Source organism: Protopterus annectens, chromosome 4.part0 (assembly GCF_019279795.1).
Source record: "Protopterus annectens isolate FY-2018-M chromosome 4.part0, PAN1.0, whole genome shotgun sequence".
NCBI lineage: Eukaryota > Metazoa > Chordata > Ceratodontiformes > Protopteridae > Protopterus > Protopterus annectens.
The window spans coordinates 304,743,626-304,768,020 of NC_056733.1; the positions used below are offsets into that span (position 1 = coordinate 304,743,626).

The 24,395-nt window shown below is 41.7% G+C and overlaps 2 protein-coding genes across 5 annotated transcripts in view; one reads left to right on the plus strand and one right to left on the minus strand.

Annotated features, from left to right (window-relative positions):
• Positions 1-20,567, minus strand: part of KSR2 (kinase suppressor of ras 2) — a 2,556,886-nt gene extending 2,536,319 nt beyond the window's left edge. For all 3 annotated transcript variants that reach the window (XM_044068294.1, XM_044068293.1, XM_044068295.1), the window contains exon 1: positions 19,844-20,567. In XM_044068294.1, coding sequence (XP_043924229.1) covers positions 19,844-20,020 — 177 coding nt within the window. In that variant the 5' untranslated portion in view covers positions 20,021-20,567. The remainder of the gene's footprint in view (positions 1-19,843) is intronic.
• Positions 1-24,395, plus strand: part of RFC5 (replication factor C subunit 5) — a gene marked incomplete in the record, with an annotated part of 1,139,084 nt that overhangs the window by 603,832 nt on the left and 510,857 nt on the right.

Sequence of the window (24,395 nt, forward strand, 5' to 3'; positions counted from 1 at the left end):
TGCACTTGTTAAAGTAACTCCATCTGTTTGTTACTGTACTGCTCTTAGGTTGTTTTAACAGTATTCTGCAAAAGATGTTCTAAGTCTTCCAAAATATTTCTAAGTTTTGCAAAGTTTTGTGTGTTTTGAACATTTCTTAGTGTTAGTGAACGTATTTCCAATGATTCCTGATATTGCAGGAATTCTTACTTTTGTTCTAAAGCATTTGTTACTGCACTTGACCTCAAAGCCAGTTTGTTTTACATTGGGAGGGTTTTTGCACTCTGGTGGGAGCAGAGAGCTAAATTCAACCCACTCAAGGTGGAAACTACTGGTCAATAGCTTACTGTGTTTTTATCTGATTGGCCTTAGGGTTTAGCTTTATAAGTCTTTCATGCTGCTGGTATAAAAGCCTCGCGTTTGCACATTGTGCTTGCATATAAACATACCTCTCCAGTTTAAAATCCTCTATAGAAAATACTCTCCATAGTCTCCCACTGTTCACAGCTGCTCGAACAGCTGCCAGTTTGTGCAGAGGGTGGTACAACTGCAGGTCATCTAATAGTATACTACTAGACACTCTCACTTTGACCTTTAAGTGACTCTCCCATACTCCTTCCCATCTAGTAATTGTGTTTCCTTGCCTTTCATAGAATAGGCTAGATTCAGACCTGCTGAATCTAGACTGTTTATTTATTTATTTACATTTGTTTATCAGGAAATTCCGACTGGACGCAGGTCCTTTTTCAGCGGATGCCCAGGGAGAAAAGCTCCACATCATGTACATGATAAATAGAGATATAAAGTTAAAGCAATAGTAAACAACATTACAGATTGTTGGCTTTAATGCAATAACAAGATATTGATTATCAACAGTATATACAGTAAATGTTGCAAGTTAAGATAGTTTCTACCCGTATTACAAGAGGGCCTCCCTGCACCCCTGTGGCAGAAGTGTGTACCTCAGGACCCATCTGAGTTGGGAATTGCTTCAGAAAGGTTCAGTTTAGGGCTTTCTCATTGGTAATTGTGTTAAATCTGTTTAAATTTGCCTGTATATAAGCTTCGTGTTTGCATGTGTTTGTGCTCGGTTTGTCGGAGCTGCTGACATTTGAAAACTTTAGCCAGAGGTTTGGAGTGCATCTGCACTGAAATCCAAGGCATCCACTGAAAAAAATGCAAAATACATATATTTTAAGCCAGCACTTCACTTTGGTAACTGTATTTAATTGAACTGCTATTTAATTTTTACTCTTTATGATTAAGTCCACCTAGCCCACTTCCTTCCTAAATACCATATTCAGAGAAATCCTGTCATAATGAATGGACAGTTTCCCACCATTTCTCCTGCCAACTTAATTGATATGGGCATCTTGAGGCAATGTAGCAATTGCCTCATGTATACTGACAACCATTTACTCCTGAAGCAAACTAACACCCTATGTGAGAGATGCAAATACACTGTACAACTGGAGTCAATTCTCTCACATAAATACAAACTAGACATCAAACAGGTTGTTGGCACACGTGGTTCACCTCTCACACAAACCTCACCTTTCACACAAAATAAGGTCACAGTACATAAACCCACATATGTAGAGGTATTCACTAAAAGCCTACCAGAAGAATAGAGACCTTCCAAATGCACACCACCCACACTCACCACTAAGCAAAAAGAAACCACTACAAATAGCAATGCATATGCACGTGTCTCAACAAATAAGTCCCTAAAACAAAACACATCAAATGTCTTGGTCATAGGCGACTCCATAGTGAGACACACAGATGTCTACCTCACTAGACTGGAAAAGAAGAAGGTCAAGGTCAGCTGCCTATCAAGTGCCAGGATCTGACAAATCACACATGCACTCAAGTCACTCAACTAGTACCATTATGACTCTGTCATAGTCCATATTGGAGTGAATGACTGTACCTCTCTGGATATATAAAGACAGACATGACAGAACTATCTGATTATGTGTCCCATACAGATGTGCTCCTAGCCTTAAGCAGTACCCAACCGTCACCCAGGACGATGCTACAAGATAAACAAGAAATGATTGACTTCAGCAATTGGCTCAGCTTCTGCTGTCAGTCCAGGGAGATCCAGTATCTGTCAGCCTGGGAGGATATGGTAGAAAAACCTTGCTGCTTTGCAAGAGACTGTCTGCACCTGCCCCCCCCCCCCCCCCCCAGATTTTCAGATACTGTCAAATGCCCTTGCCTCTCCATAGTGCCTTTTTTAGGCAATGTCAAAACAACAAATTTTCCAATGTAACAAAATCTAATCAAGACAAACTCAGGGCCATGCTATTTAATATTAGGAGATTAAACATGAAACTATACTCCCTAGAAGCACTCTTCACCTTAGAGGATGCTGATATCTGTGCAGTTACCGAGACATGGCTCAAGGCCGCTGAGAGCACCCAGGCCATGCAAGGCTACAAAGCCTTCCACATATTCAGACCTCAAAATAAAAGTGTGAAGGGACCAAAGGTGGAGGTATATCCATCTTTATCAAAACCAAATATACTTTGAGACTGGTCAAACAGCATGACTCTCTTGAACTACTCCACATCCAATTAACTATTGGGAAAGTACCATACCACAAAATTGTTAGCTATAGATCCCCCAGCATCAGCCAGGATAAGCACACTGCTTCCGTCGATTTACTGGAATCCCACACCATACAGCCCAGCACCTTAGTCATAGGAGATTTCAACTATCCTTCCATAGACTGGGGAATATACACAAGCAAAAACATGCTCACCCAGAGGTTCCCAGACTTTGTTAACACAAATGTTCTGGAACAGATAGTCTGCACTCTCACTAGGGGCTCTAATATTCTGGACATAGTACTCATCAACATGGGGGGGAGGTCGCTGCACTTCCCCATGCGTGATGCCCTGCCTGGTTAGGTCAGACCACAAATCTGTCTCGTTTGAAGTAACTACTGGAAGTGATACCTTCACAGAAAGAAAAATGATAAAAAAAGTTTACCAAGACTAACTACAGCCTACTAAGTAATGATATAAAAACTTCATATCACCCCCAATCACAGACATCAATGATCACTATGCAGAAGTGTATGCAAATGTCCTATACAAACACTTAAATGACTGCATAAACTCTGCTGTGCCTGACCGGATCAAAACCAGGTCTTCCCATAAAAACAAGCCACCGTCATGGACTTAAAGTATAAAAGATTATATAACAAGAGGAAGAAACTGTTGTCCAAAAGCAAGAGGGATATCACTCTGCAGAGGAAGAGTTCCTGCCTAAGCCTAAACAAGAAAATCAGAATAAATTGCATCCCTAGACAAGGATAATCAATAAGGCATTCTTTCACAACGTTCGAAGTGTAAAAGGGAATGCCCAGCTATGAGCCAAACTGGTTGTACATGAGATCACTTATACTACACCAGAAGATTTCGTCAACCTGCTAGCTGACAGATTCAGCGCAAACTTCACCCCCCCCCCATCCCCACCTCCATATACCAAAGCATTCCTGACAACAGACCTCTGCCTAGTATCTCTAGAGAACAGGTCATTTCTGCACTCGCCAAGGTCAAAAACACGGCCTCAATAAGACCAGATAATATCTCAGGCTGTTTACTAAAGAATCTAAAACAAGACCTAGTGGACCCACTTGGCATTCTCTTTAATTATACCTTGAGAACTGGCTATGTTCCTGCAGAATGGAGAACAGCAACAGTAATCCCTCTGCACAAAGGGGGCTATCAACTGACCCTAGGAACTACAGACCCATAAGTCTAACCAGCCTCATCTGCAAGGCCATGGAAAAAATTATCATGACCCTTATCAACAAGGACATAGGAAATCTCCAAACCCTGGAGCCAACCCAGTATGCCTTCGTTATGGGTAGATCATGCTTATTAAACTTGGTGTACTTCTTTGAAAATGTCACCAAAGCCATAGATGAAGGTAAGAAGGTGCATACTGCCTATCTCAACTTTGTTAAAGGCTTTTAACACAATTCCCCACTCTGGCATCATTGAGAAACCCTCCCAGATATGATTAACCCTTATGTTACTCAATGGGTAGCCAATTGGCTCACCGACAGAACACACACTGTCAAAACTGGTGATTCCACCTCCACCAGTAGACCCGTCACCAGTGGAGTACCACAGTGGTCTTTGCTGGCCCCATACTGTTTGGCATCTACTTCTCAGAAGTCCAGGTCATAGTAGATGGCCTTTGGTTCACCAAGTTCGCTGATGACTGCAAACTGCGAGCAGTCACTGAGTCCCCCAACACTGTCAACATATTACAAGAAGGGCTAACACAAACAAATAATTAGTGCCAAAGCCAAGGTCTAAAACTAAATGCAAGAAATGCATTATTATTCCCTTTGGCAAAACGTAATTCCCTACATATTACAATATTGACAGCACCCCCCCCCCCAAGTTCCAAGCCAGTGGTGGGAGACTTGGGAACACAGGCTGATAGCAATCTTACCTTTGACCACCAGGAAGGCCTTCTATGTAGTACACTTCATAAGCAAGGGCATAGCATCCAGGTCAAGGGATATCATAACTCCACTGTACTCGACCCTCATCAGACCACTAATAGAGTATAATGCATCCCTTTGTATGTACCTCACCAGGCACCTGCAGCAGCTGGAGAGACCTCAGAGGCTTCTCACTAAGAAAATACAGGGACTCCAAACCATAACCTATATGGACAGGATGAAAGCTCTACCACTTTACCCTGTATTTTATAGGCTGCTAAGAGGTGACTTGTGCCTGGCCCTTAGGGCAATCTCTAACCCTGCCCGAATGTAAATGCTGCAGAACCGCAAGTCAAATGGCACAAGAGTCACTTGCTCTAGGGATCTCAATCTAGCTTGTGACATTAACAGAACATGCTGGAGAGACAGATATGTCTCCCACAGACTGCCACTTCTCTGGAATAGACTTTCTGTTCACATAAAACAGAGCTACTGACCCTATTCAAACACAATGTAGATAACTTAATGGGAGACTGCAAATTCGCCCCTGGGGTGGCACTAATGTCCTTCATGGACAGGGGGTAGCCGGTGTTGATCACAAACCTGCTCTGTTCATAAATTCATTCTGCAAACTACCCAAAAAGAACAAATGGGGATACTTGGGATTAACATGGCTATGCTTGTAAAGGCTCTATGGTCGCTAGCCTAGTAACCTCCTGTGAACCTATGAAACTATCATATCTGAACAAGTTTTATGACTTTTACAGAATGACTGGCAGACATAGCTTAGCTAGAATTAAACAAGGCTTTTGACTCTGTGCAGCCTAGGAAGTTGTTAAGAAAGCTGCACAGAAAGGGCTTAAGACCAAGAATGAGGAACTGGACTGCTGCAGGAGGCTGTGGTAGGAGATATGATGTCAGAAATAAGGCTAAATCACTTGTAGAGAACCTCAGTGGTTGATCCTGTTTCCTCCGTTATAGACATAAAAGAAAACAGATACAAAGAAGCCATGAAGGAGAAGGGGTATTCTATAGAAGGATTTGAAAAAAAAAATGGCAGAAAGGTGGCAACTTAGATTCAGTGTGGAATGGTTCAGCAATCCTAGTGTTAAGTATCAGCTGAGGGGAGGAGAACTGATTGAAAACCAACAGCAAAAGTACTTCTTGATGCTGGTCATACTTGCACTAAACCACCAGGAGCAAAGTAAAAGTAGTGCGAGCAGAATTGTAGGCTCTATCCTCGAATTACAGATTCTAGAAACAGAGGTAATGTTATCGCTATACAAAGCCCTGCTCAGGCCATACCACTAGTACTGGGAGCAGTTCAGGAAGCCAAAAAACAAGAGAGACATCAAACTGGAAAGAGTCCAAAGAAAGCCACGAGAATGATCCAGGAGAGGAATGGCAAAGAGGTTGATCACAGGGGCTATAGGGGCTGTAGATTACTCACTACATACCTGAAAAGACACAGTAAAAAGAAATGGGTGGTGTTCAAGTTCATAGCAGGTATTTGAGAAAAGGTTACTATAAATAACAGTTGCAGATTTTAGCAATCACTTTTTTCACTAGATCTTTAAAAGTTCTTCAGAGAGAAGGCTGTGAATTGATTATTGGAAAGAATTATGGGAATGGAATCCATGAATTCATTTAAGTGAACATGGATGGGGAGAAACAGTTAAAGGGGGAATGAAGACAGAATTTTAAATGCACTTAAAGGTCAGACTAGGCCTGTGTCAGTGGAGTAGATAAATAAAGTCCTGACTATGGCCCATGTTTGGTTAAACTCCTGATGTTGCAGGTAAGGAGGATGGGTGCACCTGCCCTGGACTGACATTCCCAGAAGCAGCACCTCAGATCCTTGGCAGAAGCTGGGGGTCCAGGAGAGGTTGCTGAACTGTATGGGGCAAGCCTCAATTGCTAATGGAGGCATGTTCAGCATGCCACAGACCCTACTGTATATACCTGGGTATGGGATGAGAGTTCAAAGGGGTTGCAATTAGGCAGTAAAACCACTCCCGGGTAGCAGTGTGATGATGAACCAGGTTTCTCAATCTCCTAAAAAGTCCCAGAGATGGTTTGGGATTAACCCATGGAGATCAAGGTCAGTTCAATAAACATAATGAGAAGTTATGTACCTACCATAGCGTTCCATGTTAGTTGTCTTCTTCTCACCTTCTTTCTTGCTGGATGGGTTCGGAGCCGATCCTCGGCTCCGACTCGGCCAATACTAAAGCTCGAGAGCTAATTCCACCGGCTCGAGACTCCCCTATATCCCACAATGCTAGGTGGTAACTACTCAGATCTCGTTTGATAGCTAAAACCAAGCAGTTCTAGTCTCCATAGTATGGAGAAGAGAGAAAAAGAACCCACCTCTATATAAACCTGTATATAAGCTACCACAAACATAAAAGGGAGAATAGAGGTGGTAGAACATGTGGGAAGGAAGCCCCAATGGAAGATCCCAAAAATTCCTATTGGTCTGTCCAGGCTGGGGGAAAGGAGGGTGGGACGCAAGAAAGAAGGCGAGAAGAAGACAACTAACATGGAACGTTATGGTAGGTACATAACTTCTCAATGTTAAGTTGTCAATCTCGCCTTCATTCTTGCTGGATGGGACCGCCTCCCTAGCACTTTACCCCGGGTGGCTTATCGGAACAGACTCTTGAGAACAGTGGAACCAAAGTTGGCACGGTTTCTGGAGGCCATATCCAATTTGTAATGTGAGATAAAGGTATGAGGAGAAGCCCAAGTGGCTGCTGCAAAAATGGAATCTATTGGTAGCCTGTCCTGAAAAGCTACAGATGTAGCTAATGCCCTGGTTGAATGAGCTCTAGGTCTTGAAGGCAGTTTTTGATGTCTGATTTCATAGATGAAGGTAATTACAGAGGTAAGCCATCTTGAAAGGGACATTTTAGAAACTGAAAGGCCCAACTTCCCTTCCGCATAAGACAGGAAGAGCTGGTCAGATTTCCTGAACTGTTTAGTCCTGTCTAAATAATATCGAAGTTGGCGATGAACATCTAGAAAATGTAACTTTTGTTCCGACCTGTTGGAATAATCAGGGAAAAAGACAGGGAGATCTATAGTCTGGTTTAGATTTGCCTAGGAGGAAACCTTAGGCAAGAAGGACAGATTAGTCCAGAGGGACACCCTGTCTTTATGGAAAACTAAGTAAGGAGGGCGACTGCAAAGAGCATGAAGTTAAGATACCCTTCTAGCTGATGTTATGGCTACTAGAAAAAGTGTTTTCCATGAGAGCAACTTAAGAGGGCATGAAGCCGCAGGTTCGAAGGGGGGTGAGAATCAAGGACGCTAGGACCAAATTCAAGTCCCACTGAATTGGGGGATCTTTGATTGGGGGCTTGAGCAAAAAGACACCTCTTAGAAAGGCTTTGCACAGTTTATGGGACATGATACTGGAGTCCGAGACACCTACATGAAAGTTAGATATAGCAGCTAGTTGTACTCTAATGGTAGATGAAGAAGAGCCTAAATGAAAGAGCTCTGCCAGGAAGTCTAGGATAGACTGGATAGGTTCAGTGAAGGGGTCTATATTTTGTGATGCTGCCCAGAAGGAAAAACGTTTCCACTTACTATTGTAAATCCTTCTGGTAGAAGACTTGTGAGAGGCTATCAGGATGTTACGGACCGAATGAGAAATTAAGGGAAGCCTGGCTAGGGTAGGAATCGGAGAAACCACGCTGTGAGGTTGAGAGATTGGAGGGAGTGGTGCAGCTGGCCCGACTGGTGGGTCAAAAGATCTGGCACTGGGTCCAGATGCCAAGGCTGCTCCAAGAGGTAATGATGCAAGAACGGAAACCATATCTGTCGAGGCCAGTAAGGGGCAATGAGGATCATAGTGACTCTCGAGGTGATCGCTTTTCTGAATTAATTGATAGATCAGTGGAAAAGGGGGGGAAAGCATACAGAAGTCCCCGGGGCCAATCGTGGACTAGAGCGTCTCTGGTGGGTTGGCCTGGAAGAGGGTGAAGAAATCGTGACACTTGCTGTTTTGGGGAGTAGCAAAAAGATCGCAGCAAGGCCGGCCCCATCTTCGAAAGATTTCTTCCAGCACTGATTTTTTTAGAGACCAGTCGTGAGGCATGAGAATAGCTCTGCTCAACTTGTCCACAATCACGTTGGACTTCCCGGAAATGTGCGTTGCTATCAGAAACCGCTGAGAAGAAATCGCCCACTGCTAAAGTCTGAGTGCCTCTCGACATAAGGGATAGGACTTCGTTCCGCCCTGTTTGTTGGTGTACCACACTACGGACATGTTGTCCGTCTGAAATGCAATAGTCCCTGTGGGAAGAGAGTCCTGAAGAGCTTGCAACGCTAAAAGCACTGCTCTCATCTCTAAGACATTTATGTGCAAGTGGCACTTGAAAGATTGCCACGTGCCCTGGACTGTCCTGCCCTGATAATGCCCCCCCCCCCGATCAGGGGGGCGTCCGTTGTCACCGTGGCGATTGGGGGGGGGGATGAAGGGTCTGCCCTGAAGAACTTGAGGTGATGTCATCCACCAAGACAGGTGATTCTTGCATGATTGGGTTAGCAGAATGATGTGAGACATCGGGAGCTGTTGGAAGGACCATTGGGAAAACAGCATCCACTGGAGGATCCACATGTGAAAACGAGCTAAGGGGAGGAGTGTAATGGTAGCTGCCATGAGTCCTAATACCTTCAAGACTACCCTGGATTTGATCTTGTTGCATTGAAGCAGGAGGTAAACGTGTTTGCGGATATCTGATACTCTTTGCTCTGTCAGTCTGGCAGAAAGATGAACTGTGTCTAAGGTGGCGCCTATAAAGGTAATAGATTGACAAGGTGACAAGGCAGATTTTTCGAAATTTACTGAAATGCCTAGAGCTTGGCAAGTTTGAATGGTGAAGTCCCTGGATAGAAGAAGTTGACGCCTGGTGGTGACGGTAAGGAGCCAGTCGTCCAAATATGGAAACACCTGGAATCCTTGACATCTCAAGTGAGCCGCGACCACTGCCATACATTTGGTGAACACTCGGGGGGCTGTAGTGAGACCAAAGGGCAGGGCTCTGAACTGGTAGTGACTGGCTCCCAGCCTGAAGTGGAGAAACCTCCTGGAGCGTCTGTGCATTTTGATATGGTAGTAAGCATCCTGAAGGTCTATCGAGCACATCCAATTGTCCTGACCCAAGAAGGGTAGAATGGACTGTAGCGTGACCATCCGGAATTTTGTTTTCTTCACATACTTGTTTAGCTTGCTGAGATCCAGTATTGGTCTCCAGTCCCCTGTTTTTTTTGGTACCAAAAAGAATTTGGAGTAGATTCCGGATCCTTGCTGGTCTGCTGGGACTGGCTGGATAGCTCTTTTTGACAGCAGCTTTGATATTTCTAACGCTGCTTGTTCCCTTAGACTGGGTGGAACATCTGGAAGGGATCCTTTGGGTTGGGATGGGATGTGAATAAAGGGGATTTTGTAACCCTCGGATATGACTGACTGTACCCATTTGTCTTGAGTGAGGGAAAGCCAGGCTTTTGGGTACAGTGATAATCTTCCCCCGACTGCCTCAGAAGGTGGTCAGCCGGGCAGCTCCTCAGGGATGCTGAAAGGGTTTATCAGAGAAAGTCTCTCTGCTACCCTGGTTTTGCGTACCACCTCTGCCCCTAGGGCGGCATCTATTGTTGTTCCCCCCTCTGCCTCTAGAGGGGAATCAACTTTGTGCGTCAGATGAGACTCCTTGTGGTTTGCGGAACCACATCCCGCCCCCCCCTCTGACCTTTGGGATAAGGTCTGGTAGGGGTAGAAAAACAGACTCCCACGGCAGAGAGAGTCTTACCTTCCTGCTCGCACCTAGTCAATGTATCCTTCACCTGAGGTCCAAACAACGTTGAGCCATCAAAGGGGGAATTGGTGAGGGATGCCTTGAAAGGGTCTGCAAAATTGCAAAGCCGCATCCAGGCATGGCGTCGTAAAGCTACACCTGTGCCTGCGGCCCTACTCACCCCATCAGCCGCATATGAGATAAGCCGCATGGAGGAGTTGACAATCGAATTCTGGGTTGCCAACTGGGAGTTCATTTTGTCTTGGAACCCCTCAGCTGTTGGATCCTGCATAGCATCACCCATATCCTTGAGTAAATCCCTCTGGAGACGGGTGAAGTGACACATGTAGTTCAGCGACCGCATGGCAAAGGTCGCTGAGGAAAACATCCGCTTACCGTACCTGTCCATGGTCCTAGACTCCTTATTAGGAGAATGGACAGGTACCAAAGGATCGGCTAATTCCTTCTTAGTGGCTGCGGCCACCACCATGGCATCAACAGAGACACCTTTAGATAAGAACTGTTTTTCTTTCGGGGCAGTAATAAATTCTGGCGGCCTCCTTGGGGTAAGTTCCACTGAATCAGGGGCCGTCCAAGCCTTCCTTGCCACCACTTCCATGAGGGATCAAAGGGAGGAGACACCCAGGAGGTGGAAGGGCGAGAGCCAAACGCCTCAAGGTAGACAGACTCATCCTCTGAAGGGTTACGGGCGGGCCAGTTCCCCCTCTGTTTAAGGATTTCAAGGATGTCAGCAAAGGAGACATCCTCAGAGGGGGACCGAGGGGAATCTTCAGATTCCTCCAAGTCGGTGTCGGAGGTGATAGACTCAGGGGAGTCAATGTGCTTCCTCTTGCACTATCTTTTCCGAGGGGGTTCCCCTGCCAGATCAGGAAAAGCCTCGGAAGAAGAGGATATTCCCAATGGGGAAACCTGAGGGGCTGGTTCTCTACGGTCTGGTACGAGGGGGTGGGTAGAAACCACCGCAGGCACTGAAGAGGGAGGAGCTGACGGAGCTGACCATGGGGTAGACACGGGGTCTAGCATGCTCCGCATGACCTCGAAGGCGCCCCTATCAGCCAAGGCCTAAGGTCCCCGCTCCGAGGAGACAAGGACCCCCCCGGCACCGACAGGGACGGCTCCGAGGCCGATGTCGGAGCCAAACTCACCAGCGCCGACGCTCCGAGAGGGAGAACGGGGTCGGACAAGGGTCCGATGCCACTCGCCCCCTCGGAGCCGACGAGGGAAGCCTGGCGCTGAGATCCCTCCAAAGAGGAAATCGGAGCAGACGACGGAGCCGAAAGGGAGGGTATCGGCTCCGACGCACCGACAGCCACGGCTCTGAACTCAAAGGAGTCGCAGGAGGAACAGAAGCAGGGATGGGAATAGCCGCTGACTGTTGAGTAGGGCTATGCAGCATTTGGGCCAGTGCCTCGGACTTGAGAAGTCTACTCACCACCCTTTGTAAGTCATGGTCGGACAGCCTGGAGGACCGAGAGGAATGGGACCTATGGCTCCGCTCCGACAGAAGAGGGGATCCCGGGGCAGAGTGGATGGAGCCGATGGAAGGGGACCTCGACCTCTTCTTAGAAGGTGGCTCCGATAAAACTATCGGAGCCGACTGAGTCTTAGCAACCTCGGCTCCGGCCGGAGTCGAGGTAACGGTTTGAGACTTTGAAACATCGACTCCAGCCAGAGCTGATGTCGAAGCAGCCTTAATGCTCCCAGCGGACGGCTCTGAAGCTGGAGCCGACGGCCTGGAAGTCTTTGAAGGCTTCCCCGACGCAGACTGGGTCGAGGGGCCTTCAGGCTTTAATAAGCCTCGAAGAATAAGTTTATTTTTGCGTTCCTGCAGGACTCTCGGGCTGAATGCATGGCAAACAGCACAGGAGTCCTGCAGGTGCAAAGGTCCCAGGCAATAGACACAAGAAGTGTGACAGTCTGTCAGAGACATTTTCTGACAGCACGAGTCACACTTCTTGAAGCCTGAGACCTTGGAGTCTTTAGACATCCTTGAAAAGGAGACTGTATACCAAAAGACACAGACACACCCTTTAACCAAAAAGAAAACCCCAATCACTCTGAATGACAAAGGGAAAAGGGGAGTGGGCCAAAGGCCTAGAACTTAAAAAGGGATAAAAAGGGAATAAAAAACGAGGGAAACCCGATTTAAACTAAAAGGATACCCTGTACTATAAACTTAACTAAATAAAAAGGATAGGGGTAGATATTTGAAGTTTTTAAGTAGAAAAAACTCACTAACCTGCCAGAGCCGGTAGAAGAAAGCACCTTGCAGCTAAGCGGCAAACGAGATCTGAGTACTTACCGCCTAGCATTGTGAGATATAGGGGAGCCTCGAGCCGGTGGAATTAGCTCTCGAGCTTTAGTATTGGCCGAGTCGGAGCCGAGGATCGGCTCCGAACCCATCCAGCAAGAATGAAGGCAAGATTAACAACTTAACATTGTACAATAACGTGACCTGGGTGCACCTGAGTGGTCAGCTAAAAGAGCCAAAAATAACTTCCCCCAAAAAACACTAAAGGCAGACTACATATGCTCAGGGTCTCCTCCTACCATCAAGCAAATGCACAGTAATAAGTGAAACATTTAAGCAAAATCAGCTTTATACAAGTTCCCGCTTCCTAACATTAGCAACTGTAAATACCGATACCACACTATTCATACTAAAACATCTTTACAAGCTATACTCATGAGTACTGATAAAACTGTTCTACATAAAACTGAATCCATTTACAATCATACTGCTAAATTTCTAAGCAAAAAGGAGCATGCACTACATCAAAGCATCATTTTAGAAATGTTAAAATGGCTAGAACAAAAGAACAAAAAAGTCTCCATCTGTTCTGCACAGCAATCCTATACAGCAAGGATTGTGTAATAGCCTCCAACACTGTCATAGTTCTTGCCTGAAAAGGATCCTAATTTCTACTACTGTGTAAACATTTTTATGTACTGTCTACCCAAGGCTTGAAACCAAAAAAACTATCACTGTTGCAAAAAACTAAAGTCTCCCAAAATGCAAAAAGGACAGATGTGCATGGGATCATGATGGGTAGCATGCCACCTTAGTTAGTTTTGAGTATCCGGTAAGGGAAGTATCACATAATCACATTTTTCTTAGACTAATCCCTCATTTCCTTGCATTGAGACTAGCTGTTGGCATCGGACTGATGTGTTTTGGTAATTCTGACTTCTGTGCTCAGTAGTCTCAGAGTGGCTATTCACTGTTGCAGCAGTGGAATGAGGAAAGCATAGCCCCTGGGCTAGGAGAAACAACAGAATTGTTTTTTGCATTTTTCTCTAGATTCAATACTATTGCCTAAGGAGTTGATTTTTTTTTTTTTTTATGGATGTGACTAAGCAGCTTTGTTCAGGGATCATCATGTGGCCAAAATGAAGGACAACTGAAAGACAAAAATCTAGGTACAGAGCTTCTTGAAGCATGAGGCTGTTTGCACTTGGCTATGGGGAGCCCTATCCAATCTAGAAACAATTCATAATTATTTTTATTGTGACATGGGTGTAAGATAATTCAAATCAGAAAAAATTCCATTACGCTTTAAGGGTTTCTTTTTTTAATGCTTGTACTGAAATGGATGTCAGGACAACATGAAGAGTTACCATTAATGATCTCCTCTCTTAAGCTAGTTAAACTAGTTGGATGTTACCTGTAAGGTAACCTGCATCATTAGGCAAGGAGCATTGGGCTGACAGATCTGTTTTAGGATGTCCACTGATGTCAGAGGCACATCTAACATTAGTTCTAGGCCAGAGGCTGCCTGTCAATGTGGGCAATAACTAAAGGGAAACAGAAGCAGATATTCCTTTGTGGATGCATCAGCAAGAATTTATTTTATTGAGAGTGACAACAGGGATTAAGATCATTTTCTGAATCCCCCTGACTTCCTGATGCTGTCAACCTTAGCTGTTTGGGTGCTATTTGTTGGTTAACAGTTATGCAATGCTGCAAACTCCTATATATTGAAATATTTCATAATTAAAATGTTCAGCTCTATCAAAGAAATTAGTAATTTGAATGAAAATATAATTCTTATTAAAGGTTTTCCTTTTGGAAATCTCTTCAGTGCTTTCATGTATAAACTTGAGCCCAGCAGACATTACAGAGTTGTCTCATAATATAAAGCCATGTGAATGTGTACAAGGGCCAAGCAGTTCTTTCAGGGAGGAAAATGCAGTGTATGATGTTATCTTCCAAATTTCTTCTTTTTCCTTCCTGGAATGCTAGAGGACTGGTTACAAGATACAAATACAGGGTATGTGTGGAATATTTTAAGAAACTCCAAAGTACAAGACAAAGCTTAAAGGGTAGTAGATTGTTTTGGAGCCAGTGGAATGTGTTGCAAGTTGGAAATTTATTCTAATGGAGCTAATAAAGGGGTCTTGTTTCTGGTGCCTCAGTCACTAAACTTGGAGGAGGATCACTGGCCAAACAGGAAAGACAGGTGGTAGCCAGGATAAGGCATGGCTAAACATGGTTGATTGTAAGCAACTACTAAGGCCCCAACAAGGATGATGTAAGCTCTGAAAATCTTGCCTAAGAACACCGACAAGATGGGTGGTAGATATATTTAATTCTGGCAGAGAATTGCAACCCAGCCCTGGGCCCTTTAATATACAAGTAATCAGCATGCAACCTTTGCTTCTTGTGTGCAAGCATTTGTTGCAGAACTTCATTAGGGAGTTCGGCCAGGTCGATGTATGGAGGACTCTGCATCTGCATCCCAGAGACCAAGGTTACTCGTTGGCAGTTGCTTTGCAGGATCTTGTGGTCAGGTTGGACCATTGTTTAGGTAGTCTTAATTTTTTTCATTTAGTGGATGAGGCTGAGAGGACACCCACATCCCTTGTGGATGATTCTGCAATCAGGATACAATTTTTAAATCAGGGGATCACTTTCTCACAGTTTCCACAGAAGTCAAAAGCATTACTCATCATAAGGAAAGATGATTTTCAAGCACTTGGGACAGTGGTAGAAACTTTCTGGGGAAGGAGAATGAAGTGGCCAGAGACATAATTCTGTAATGGGAGATGTGTGCACTACAAAGTTATAGTTGTTCTTTTCATAACAAAACAATGAAAAGATAAATAAAACAGTGAAGATATGTGTGAACATTCTGAACTGCTTATGCACTCTGACAGACGTAATAAACCCTACAACACTACATTCATAACCCAATATCCTTCTGCTGACTATTGCCATTATCAATCCCTGCTGTAATACTTACTAGTTATTTACTAATATTTTCCCCACAGATTATTACTTATTTCTGCTCTCAATAAACTCTTTCATAATAATCATGCCAACCCCCTGTAACAATTCCCAAATTAACAACTACAGACATGACATTAAGGGCATTCTAACCATGAATACCTATAAACACTCCTGACCATCCAAAGAAGTTCTTTTCAAAGACCATATTTCCTAATATGATTGCTTCTCTTCTATCTCACTAATTTTCATTCATTACTTATTCCTATTAAGAAATTCCTTTTGAGTACTGTATGAGACAATTCCTCACTATTGCAAATATCTACACAATGATTGCCAAACTGTTACTGCACAGATGCCATATAAATTATTTTTAACACAATTTACTATGTGAAAAATCGATCTGTGTAGGATTATGTCGCTACCTGTTTATACGCACCATCTCCATACATCTTTACATATTGTTTCTGTGTTCTTATCTGTATAGGTAGCACAGAAAAGTTCTATGATCATGTCCATAAAGCTAGTAGCACCTGTATCTTGTTTTCAAACTACATTCTCATATTATGTGAATGGAGATTTGCATGTATAGCTGGAACTTCACTACCTAGGCCTCTACTGATAGTGGACTTTCCTCAACTGCAAATACTCATCCAAGAAACAATTATCTATTTCAACAGGTGCAAGCTTCTTTTAAGTTTTTTAGACACATTACACCATTGTAGATCTGTGCACCTTCACATTTATTGATGATTTCAGTAAATGGTACCAAAGTTATTAAACTACAAAGAAAAAAGCCACGCATGATGACTAAGATCTAGGAGTGTGTAATATGCACTTTTAAAAATAACCACAATGCATACTTGTGCAATACTGTATCCATATTGTCTTGATACTTATTCCAACAGGCAGAATCCACTTAGAGAGCTCTGCTATGCCACCAGCAGGAAGCAGCTAGTTACTCACTGATTCTGCAACTTAAACTATAAGAGAAAGTCAATGAAATCCAGATTGTGAAGTGGAAGATGCACAATGCTAGTCTGTTATATTTCATACATATCAGGTATGGTCAGAAACAAACACCCCAAACTGCACCATATACACTGTAGAGTCAAATGGCACTTCATTCATACTTCCCTCTGATGTCATATTTTGTCCAACAAAGAAACGTTCTTGAAAGTACCTTCTATGTGTTCTTTCTTACTCCAGTCCATAGGTATGCAGTGTTAATAAAACTGAAAGCATACATTCAGATCTTCTCAGCACAAACTACCCTGACTTTGATTTGGGGAGCTGTCTGAAGATCAGGCAAGCTCAGCATGGTTGTGTAGGGTAGTATATGAAATACATGACAGCTTTTTGCCCCACAAGAGTGTGGTGGCATTTTACTAAACTAAGAAGCTTTGTCTGTTTTGCAGCTTTTGTCAAACAGATTTTAACTTGAACAGAAACTCTAGCACCAATAAATTCATTAAAAGCCAAGAAATTCTGGAACCACATACCCCACACACATTGACCATAAAATTTAATTCCATATTAAAGGGCATAACCTAATTTTATAAGAACAATATATACTTAAAGCTTGACATCTTTTCCTTTCAATATCCTGCCAAAGGCAAAAGATTAATTTGTATTTTTCTTTAAATACGGCCCTACAAATGCCCATACAGGTATCTGCCTTCATAGCTCTCAACCTTTTACCTCTGGAATTAAGAAAAAATCCCCTGAATTAGGAATACTGCTTAAATACTTGCACTAGAAAATTAGAAATTCATTAACAGGATACAGATTAACATTTTTTTCTGAAATAAAACAGCTCTATGACTGTAATGATTATATATTGTTTTACTAATGATTGTAAGTGCTTACTGACACCACTTTTTTTTTTTTTAATCTCCAGTTTTGTGGGGGTGGAGCAAAATTCTGAGACATAATTAGGTACATTCCTAAAAAATTAGACACATTTGAGAGGTATGGCTGGTCCTCAACAGCAACAATGAGATTTGCAACCTGCTCTGAGGTTTGTAATAATCTATAACCAATATCATTATTTTAAAGTGATAACATGGCATGTTATGAACTACAGGAAACAGTAAGGTAACAGTTCTGTGATAAGCTTGCTGTTCTACCATATTAACTCTACAGTTCCTGGCTATGTAATGAACTTTATTGTCACACTCCAAATAAGCAGCTTATGTCTTCTACAAAACGTGAACACTTGCTCATCTTTTGCTCTGTATGCTGCTGTGAAATGTCTTAATGTTTAATAAATCCTGATACTTTAAAAATTCTGGCAAAAAAGCTGTCTCAACAGCACAACAGCCACTGAAGTGGCATACAGTTTTTTAAACTGCTGAGAAATTCAAAAAACCAAAACACGCAACAGTGTCTAGACTCATGCAATAATTTATTAAAACTGAGAAATACAAATATAGCTGGTGCCTAGTCAAATGCTTATAATTTGAGCATGACTTCATAGATACTGAAGGCAGTTATATTTATATACATTAAGTGAATAATACAAGTACAAAGTGATGTAACATTTACTGTTTTCTGATTATTATCTTGTCATCACACAAAATAAAACTGTGTTGTCTTGCAGTATTTCATCCTTAATGTGACTGGTATTTTGCCAGTGTTTTCCTTCACCAACAGTTAATAGCCTTTACCTGCTAGACATTAAATACATGCCAAACAATATAGCAATGGTTTGAAAATATAACAATGTAAATTCTGAGGTGTTTTTACTTTGCACTCAGGATTTTTTTTACTTAGCAAGACAAAAACTCCATCAAGAGCACCCTGAGGTAGTTGTTCCTTTGCAAGGCTCTAGCAGTCTATACAAATAACTGCATTTCAAAATTCACAGCATGTGCAATGAGCTGGGAATGGCTACATTTGACAACTGATTTTCAAGACCTGCATTCCCAGCACTTTCAAACCTACAGGTGTTTTTATTCATATAAGCCTTTGCGAATGACATACAATTCACACAGAAAAGTGAAAGCCATCATATCAATGCAGCAAGTCAAGTGAATCCATGGACTTGTAAATTTAAAATTCCCCACCTACAAGGTAAATATGTACACAAAGGGGTGAGAGGCTTCAGTTACATCACTCAAGACTCAACAGACATTGGCCAAAGAAGGTGCTCGTCTTTCCAGAGAACTGTACACCACTGGTGATTAAGACAGTTTGTTCATTCTCGATCTCATATCCCTTTATGCATCTTTGGACTCATCCATGTTTCATTAACACAAATAAATAATATTAAATAAACATCATGCACCCATCAGGCCACACTGTAAGATTAGAAGAAATGCAAACAAATGCAGTGTTTTGCACTGAATGTAAACAGTCTTGCGGAGTGATGTACAGCAAGACTAAATGCAGGTTTCCTCTATAGGCTTTGATTTTTGCCTCAGATTGCTGTTATCTGCCTCTTAATAGTGTTTGTTATTTTTATGTTCTCATCTGTCACAGAAGCATAAAGAATTATTTAAATGACTTACTCATCTGCACACATTACCCGAAGCAACTGCTTTTACTGTAGTAGATTTTATTTATCTGAGTATTTCCCAATTCTCGATGTGAGAAACTGAAAGTTAAAATTCTTAAACAGCATTCATTGTTCAAGGAGACTGCATAACGACTGTTTGAAGAGTAAGAAGGTCCTTGCACTTAGGAAATAAGCCCAGTGAACAAGAAGAGCTCATTTACTAGCCTCTGTGCAAAGTGATCCAGAAATAAAGAAACTATTTGAAAGGGTGACTACAGGTAAAGAGACGTGCTTATGTAACCAGGTGATTAACAGGTTTTCAATGCAGTAATTCGGGAAGATTTGACACATCCCAAGATTGCATGCGATGCGCTACGTCTACACCGTATTGAATCTTCATCCACTCACACATAAGACTTCCCCTCAGCATTTGCAAAGCGAGCTATTCTTGGTATTACAAAACATGTATGGTTGGGATGGTTGGAAACACCACAGAAAACAACAAAAAATAGCTGTCATCTTTTTCTTTCCTCATAGGAGTGCTGTTAACAGCCACCGTTTTACCACCTGCAGAATGCGCAGACTCACTTGAGCCCACTGCAGCTCCTTAATTTATTACTTCTACTGAAAGGATCCCCTGAAACAGAGATGCTAGCAGCTAACCAATATACTGAAAAAATGGACAATGTAGCAATTGCTAAATATGCCTGACGACATACCAACAGACACATACTGATGGCTCCCAGCCCCCCGAAATAAATCTCAGTTAATCTGTGCATAAGACAGCACACACAGCCCAAACAACAAAAAAAGGCAATAAAGGGTTTTTATAGAGCAATTCTTACCTCTAGCGTGCGGATTTCCTTTTGGGTTAGATCGTTGGACGTGGCACATTTGGTGCGAAGCCCCTCGAGGCTAGAAATGCTGATGTCTATCATGTTCTGTACCAGCTCACATTGCTGCAGGGCTTTCTGCAAACTCAGGTGCTGCTCCTCGCTTTTCGTCATGTTTTCCTCATCCATAGCGGTTCTCCCCACCCCTTATCCAGGTCCTTGGATTTTTTTAAGGCTGTTCCTTTTTTGTTTCCTTTTTTTCACTGCAGCAAAAGTGGGGGGAAATCACACATTATATTATAACGAAAAGGTCTAATCATCTGCTATTACCTCGACTCCATTTGGCGTTATTTCCTCTCCTGTTGGAGCTGCCGTGTCAGAAGCAGACCAGGTAGTGGTGCTGATGCTGACAGCACTGAGTAAAGCAAAGTGCAGGAAAACTGTTCAGGGTTTTTTTTTTTTTTTTTTTTTTATACAGCATCCATGCCGATGTGGTCGACATTCATTGTGGTACCCACTTACGCAGAGTATGATTTTGACCTTTTTTTTAGCGTCTCCAAGACGCTGCCTGTGTTGCTGCTACAGGCTGCTCCCTGACTCCTAATCCAGGTGCTGCATCCCCTTCTCCTTCTCGCCACACCGACATCTTGCCTGTCAATCAAGAACACAGCAGCAGCATCAAGAAAAAGCCAGAGCGAGCGCAAGGGGAACAAGAGGGAGATGATCTATGCGTACAATCTTTGTCTCGCGAGATGAAGCAGCTCTTCTAGCTGTCAAACAGGTAAAAAAAAAAATCCTGGGAAGGGGGCGTGTAAGGAAAGGGCCATGTGCAGTGATTTTTAAACTCGTGTATACTGAAAGGTACTATTCCTGAATCCTGATACAAGAATTATACATGGCTGGGCTTCATGTTAATGGAGAAGATATTGCTGTAAGGGGACAAATACTATTTAGCTAAAAATGCAGATCTTGACTGTAGTCCTTGAGTGTTACCTGGCAGGGTACTTTGATATGGTCTAGGTTGGCACACTGCAAATGGACAAATGACATATAGGGACAATAAAAAGTTTCCCTGCCATATCCACATCCAAAACGAGTTTCACATAAAATGTAATCCAGAAGATAAATATTCCTGCAGATTTCTCTCTCCAGGCACTTCTTACACTCCTGGCATAATACTGTTTTAAATAGTTCTGCTAAGCACATTTTGCCCTTCTGCAGTAGTATGTCAGCAACAGAAGTGAGGCTAGTGAAGAATGAGGAAGTTATTCTCTTTATGTCCAAATTAGGGGTATACCACTACCATACCCCTCAACCTCTCATTGCAAGAAATCTAGACAAAGCCTAAAATTATGGGGGAAAGGCCCAAAAATAGGAACAGATTTTATATTGTGCCCTTATAAACATATAAAGTTGCTAAAATAACAGGTTTTGTGTTAGCATGTATTTTCTGAAGGATATGAAATCTGAAACTCAAATGCCTGCCATTATTTAGTGATTTCAGTCCTCATTGATTTGCTATGAACCCACACATTTTATGAGGAACAAGGCAAAAATATGAGGCAAAAATCTGGACATTCTGCAAAAATCTGAAGAGTTAGGCGGCATGACTACTACCACACTCTACCCCCCCCCCCCCAAAAAAAAAAATTGTAGCCTGTTAAAGGACATTTTTCCTTGGTCATCATACCACTCTCTACTGTATACGAGTTCATAAAATTAAACCTTTAAGCCTGCATACATTAAATATCTAAACTAGGAAAATACAAATATTCCTTAAAGGGTCTAATATATGATCTTTTTGTTGTAGAAGCATATGTTTTTATCTTATAATTGTTTGTCCAGTATTAATGAATCTTATACAAACTGACATTTCAGAAGTATCACTATTTTCCAATTGATTTCTGTTATGTAGTGATTCAGTATTTGAGATGCCATGATTTATATTGTGTTTATGGGGGGGGATTATGTGAGGAAGGAAAGTGTTCACGTTTAATAGTTTAAGGTTTGAAATGCAAGTGCATTTGAGTATTGGCTTTTAGCAGCCAAATGCTGCAGACAGGAAATTAGTTTTTTTCTTTTATTCCAGTTGACTGTGCCTTTTTATCATTTTCATACAGGCAGGCAGGGGCTTGCCACCTGCAAAAACTATGTACATTTTTAATGTCACTGGTTGTCTTTATTTTCTAAATTGAGATGCTTTGAGTCTGATGAAACAGGATACAGTGTGTTCACCTTTACATCTTGGATCCAAATTAATTATCAAAGCATTAACATTCACACACTTCGCTAAATAAATGGTTGAGTATTAGAAATCAATGCAAACAGCAAACTAAGAAGAAGAAAAAATGATTTGTTGGGAGACCAGATCCCAAGTATACCCAACCCAAGTGAACTAAATTATTTTAACACTAAGGCCAAATACCCGTAAATATCTAGAAATGTCTTTTTCCCAAATTTATGCAACCTTTTTGATTAAAAAAACAGTAAACTTCAGCCACTCAGCCATTCATGTTTAACTTTCTAAAATTCAGTGATTCAACCTTGAGCTTTATGCCTAAGAACCCTCCTGTTTATATGTTTTTCAAGTTTTGTGAATTACCAGGGATGGCTGCTGGGTTGATGTTGTCATTATAACCCATATTAAAATAATTTTCAAAGTCTCTTCAGCCATATTCTTTCTATAAATAAAAATTTGTCAACTGTAGTATCTTCTGACATTTTTGCTACTTTTAAAATATGGGACACTTCAATTATCTCATTGAAACTGTGCAACAAATATTTATACTTCAGTGCACACAGTGAAATGTTAAGCTCTTGTTTATAATGCTCCAAATTTTTGTATACTACATAATGTTATTTAATTTCTTAGGTAAGCATTTCCAGCATATTGACACCATGTACACAGAAACAAATAGCATTTAGTTAATTTATTTTGATATTAGCAAATGTTTTGAAATTTTAATTGGCAGAAAACACCCGTTAATTCATTGCAGCTAAAGGTCACTCATGCTAATAATTATGGCATTTCAGGATGTATCACTTCAAGTGAAATCCTATTGAAAGCCACTGTTCAAAAATTGACTCAACCTGTTTAACACCTTCTGAGTTTTTCTCTTTTTTTTGCCTTTTGTGGTCTTTCTCTGGCTACCTTAAGCTACTTTTCCATCTTTCTTCTGTTTGTGCTTTCTGCTTGTAATTGTTTCTTACCCTAGTCTTGATTCCTCATTCTGTATTTTTCTTCCTTACTTTGCTGCTGTGCTTTAATAAACACACTTTTATTAGTTAAACAAAAACAACCACTATATGACAAATAATCTTCAGAGAACTCACTTTGGCAATTTACAACAAAATACAATAGGAAAAATCTAACAGGAAGCTGGGAACTTTTCACATGTAAACTTTTTTTTAATGCGTGACATACTTCAACAATATTCACAAATAAAAATACATTTTCAAACCAAGCACACAAAACTCAGACTAATAACACAATCAGTTCTATATCAAAATATATAACCACCATGCCTGTCAATAAATACATATATTTATATTTGGCTGCAATATAAGTCACTCACATTTAATCTAATACTTCCACCTTTCCCCAACTAACAGTCATACAATACTTAACATGTTGCCCAAAACGACTTCATGCTGGATTTTCTTTAGCAAACCTAGCATTTACCATTTCACATTCTCATATGTAGAGCTCTCTTCACAATTTTATTGTGCTGTTTAGCCTAAGTAATCATCAATTTAAATAAAAAAAATTTCTTGTATAATATTGCCAGTATATCTCATATCTAACAGCTTATATTTGAACTGTATTTCTAAATTGCAACCTTTTTAATATCACAATCAAAAATGCCAGTGGAGTTCCCACTAATGCACACACACACACACACACACACACACACACATGCACACGCACACGCACACGCACACACACACACACACACACACACACACACACACACACACATACACACACACACAAAAACTGGCAGCCACCTCAGTTGACATCATTACCTGCTCTTCCTTCTTTTCTAAAATTCTTTTCCCAGTCCTATATGTTTTGATCCAGCCTGTGTCCCCCAAACAATTACAATTCATGTAGTCCTGTATCATCATTTATATTTACCCATACACATACACCTCCATTTATCCTTCAACAAGCAATGCAAAATGCCACTACCAACCAAAGACATGCTGTCCATAGTACTCCCGTTCTCCTTTCAGCCATCTAGCCAGATTATTTCAACAAAGAAGCAAAATGATGAAATAATAATAATATAAGAAAAACACTTCTGTAACAAAGTCTGCCACAGTCAGAGGGGAACTCAGTCAGCTAAGTAGCTACGATATAATTATACACCTAGGCATTTATGTTTCAGCTTCTATTTCACAAATAAGCTATATGTATGCATGTATGTATGTATGTATTTATGTGTACTAATTTCATTGAATTATCATGCACTCCACTGGTACTCAAGTATGTTGTTCAGGGTTTGACCACCATATCAACTCATATTGCCATACTGAGCACAAAATGTATTACTTTGTTTTA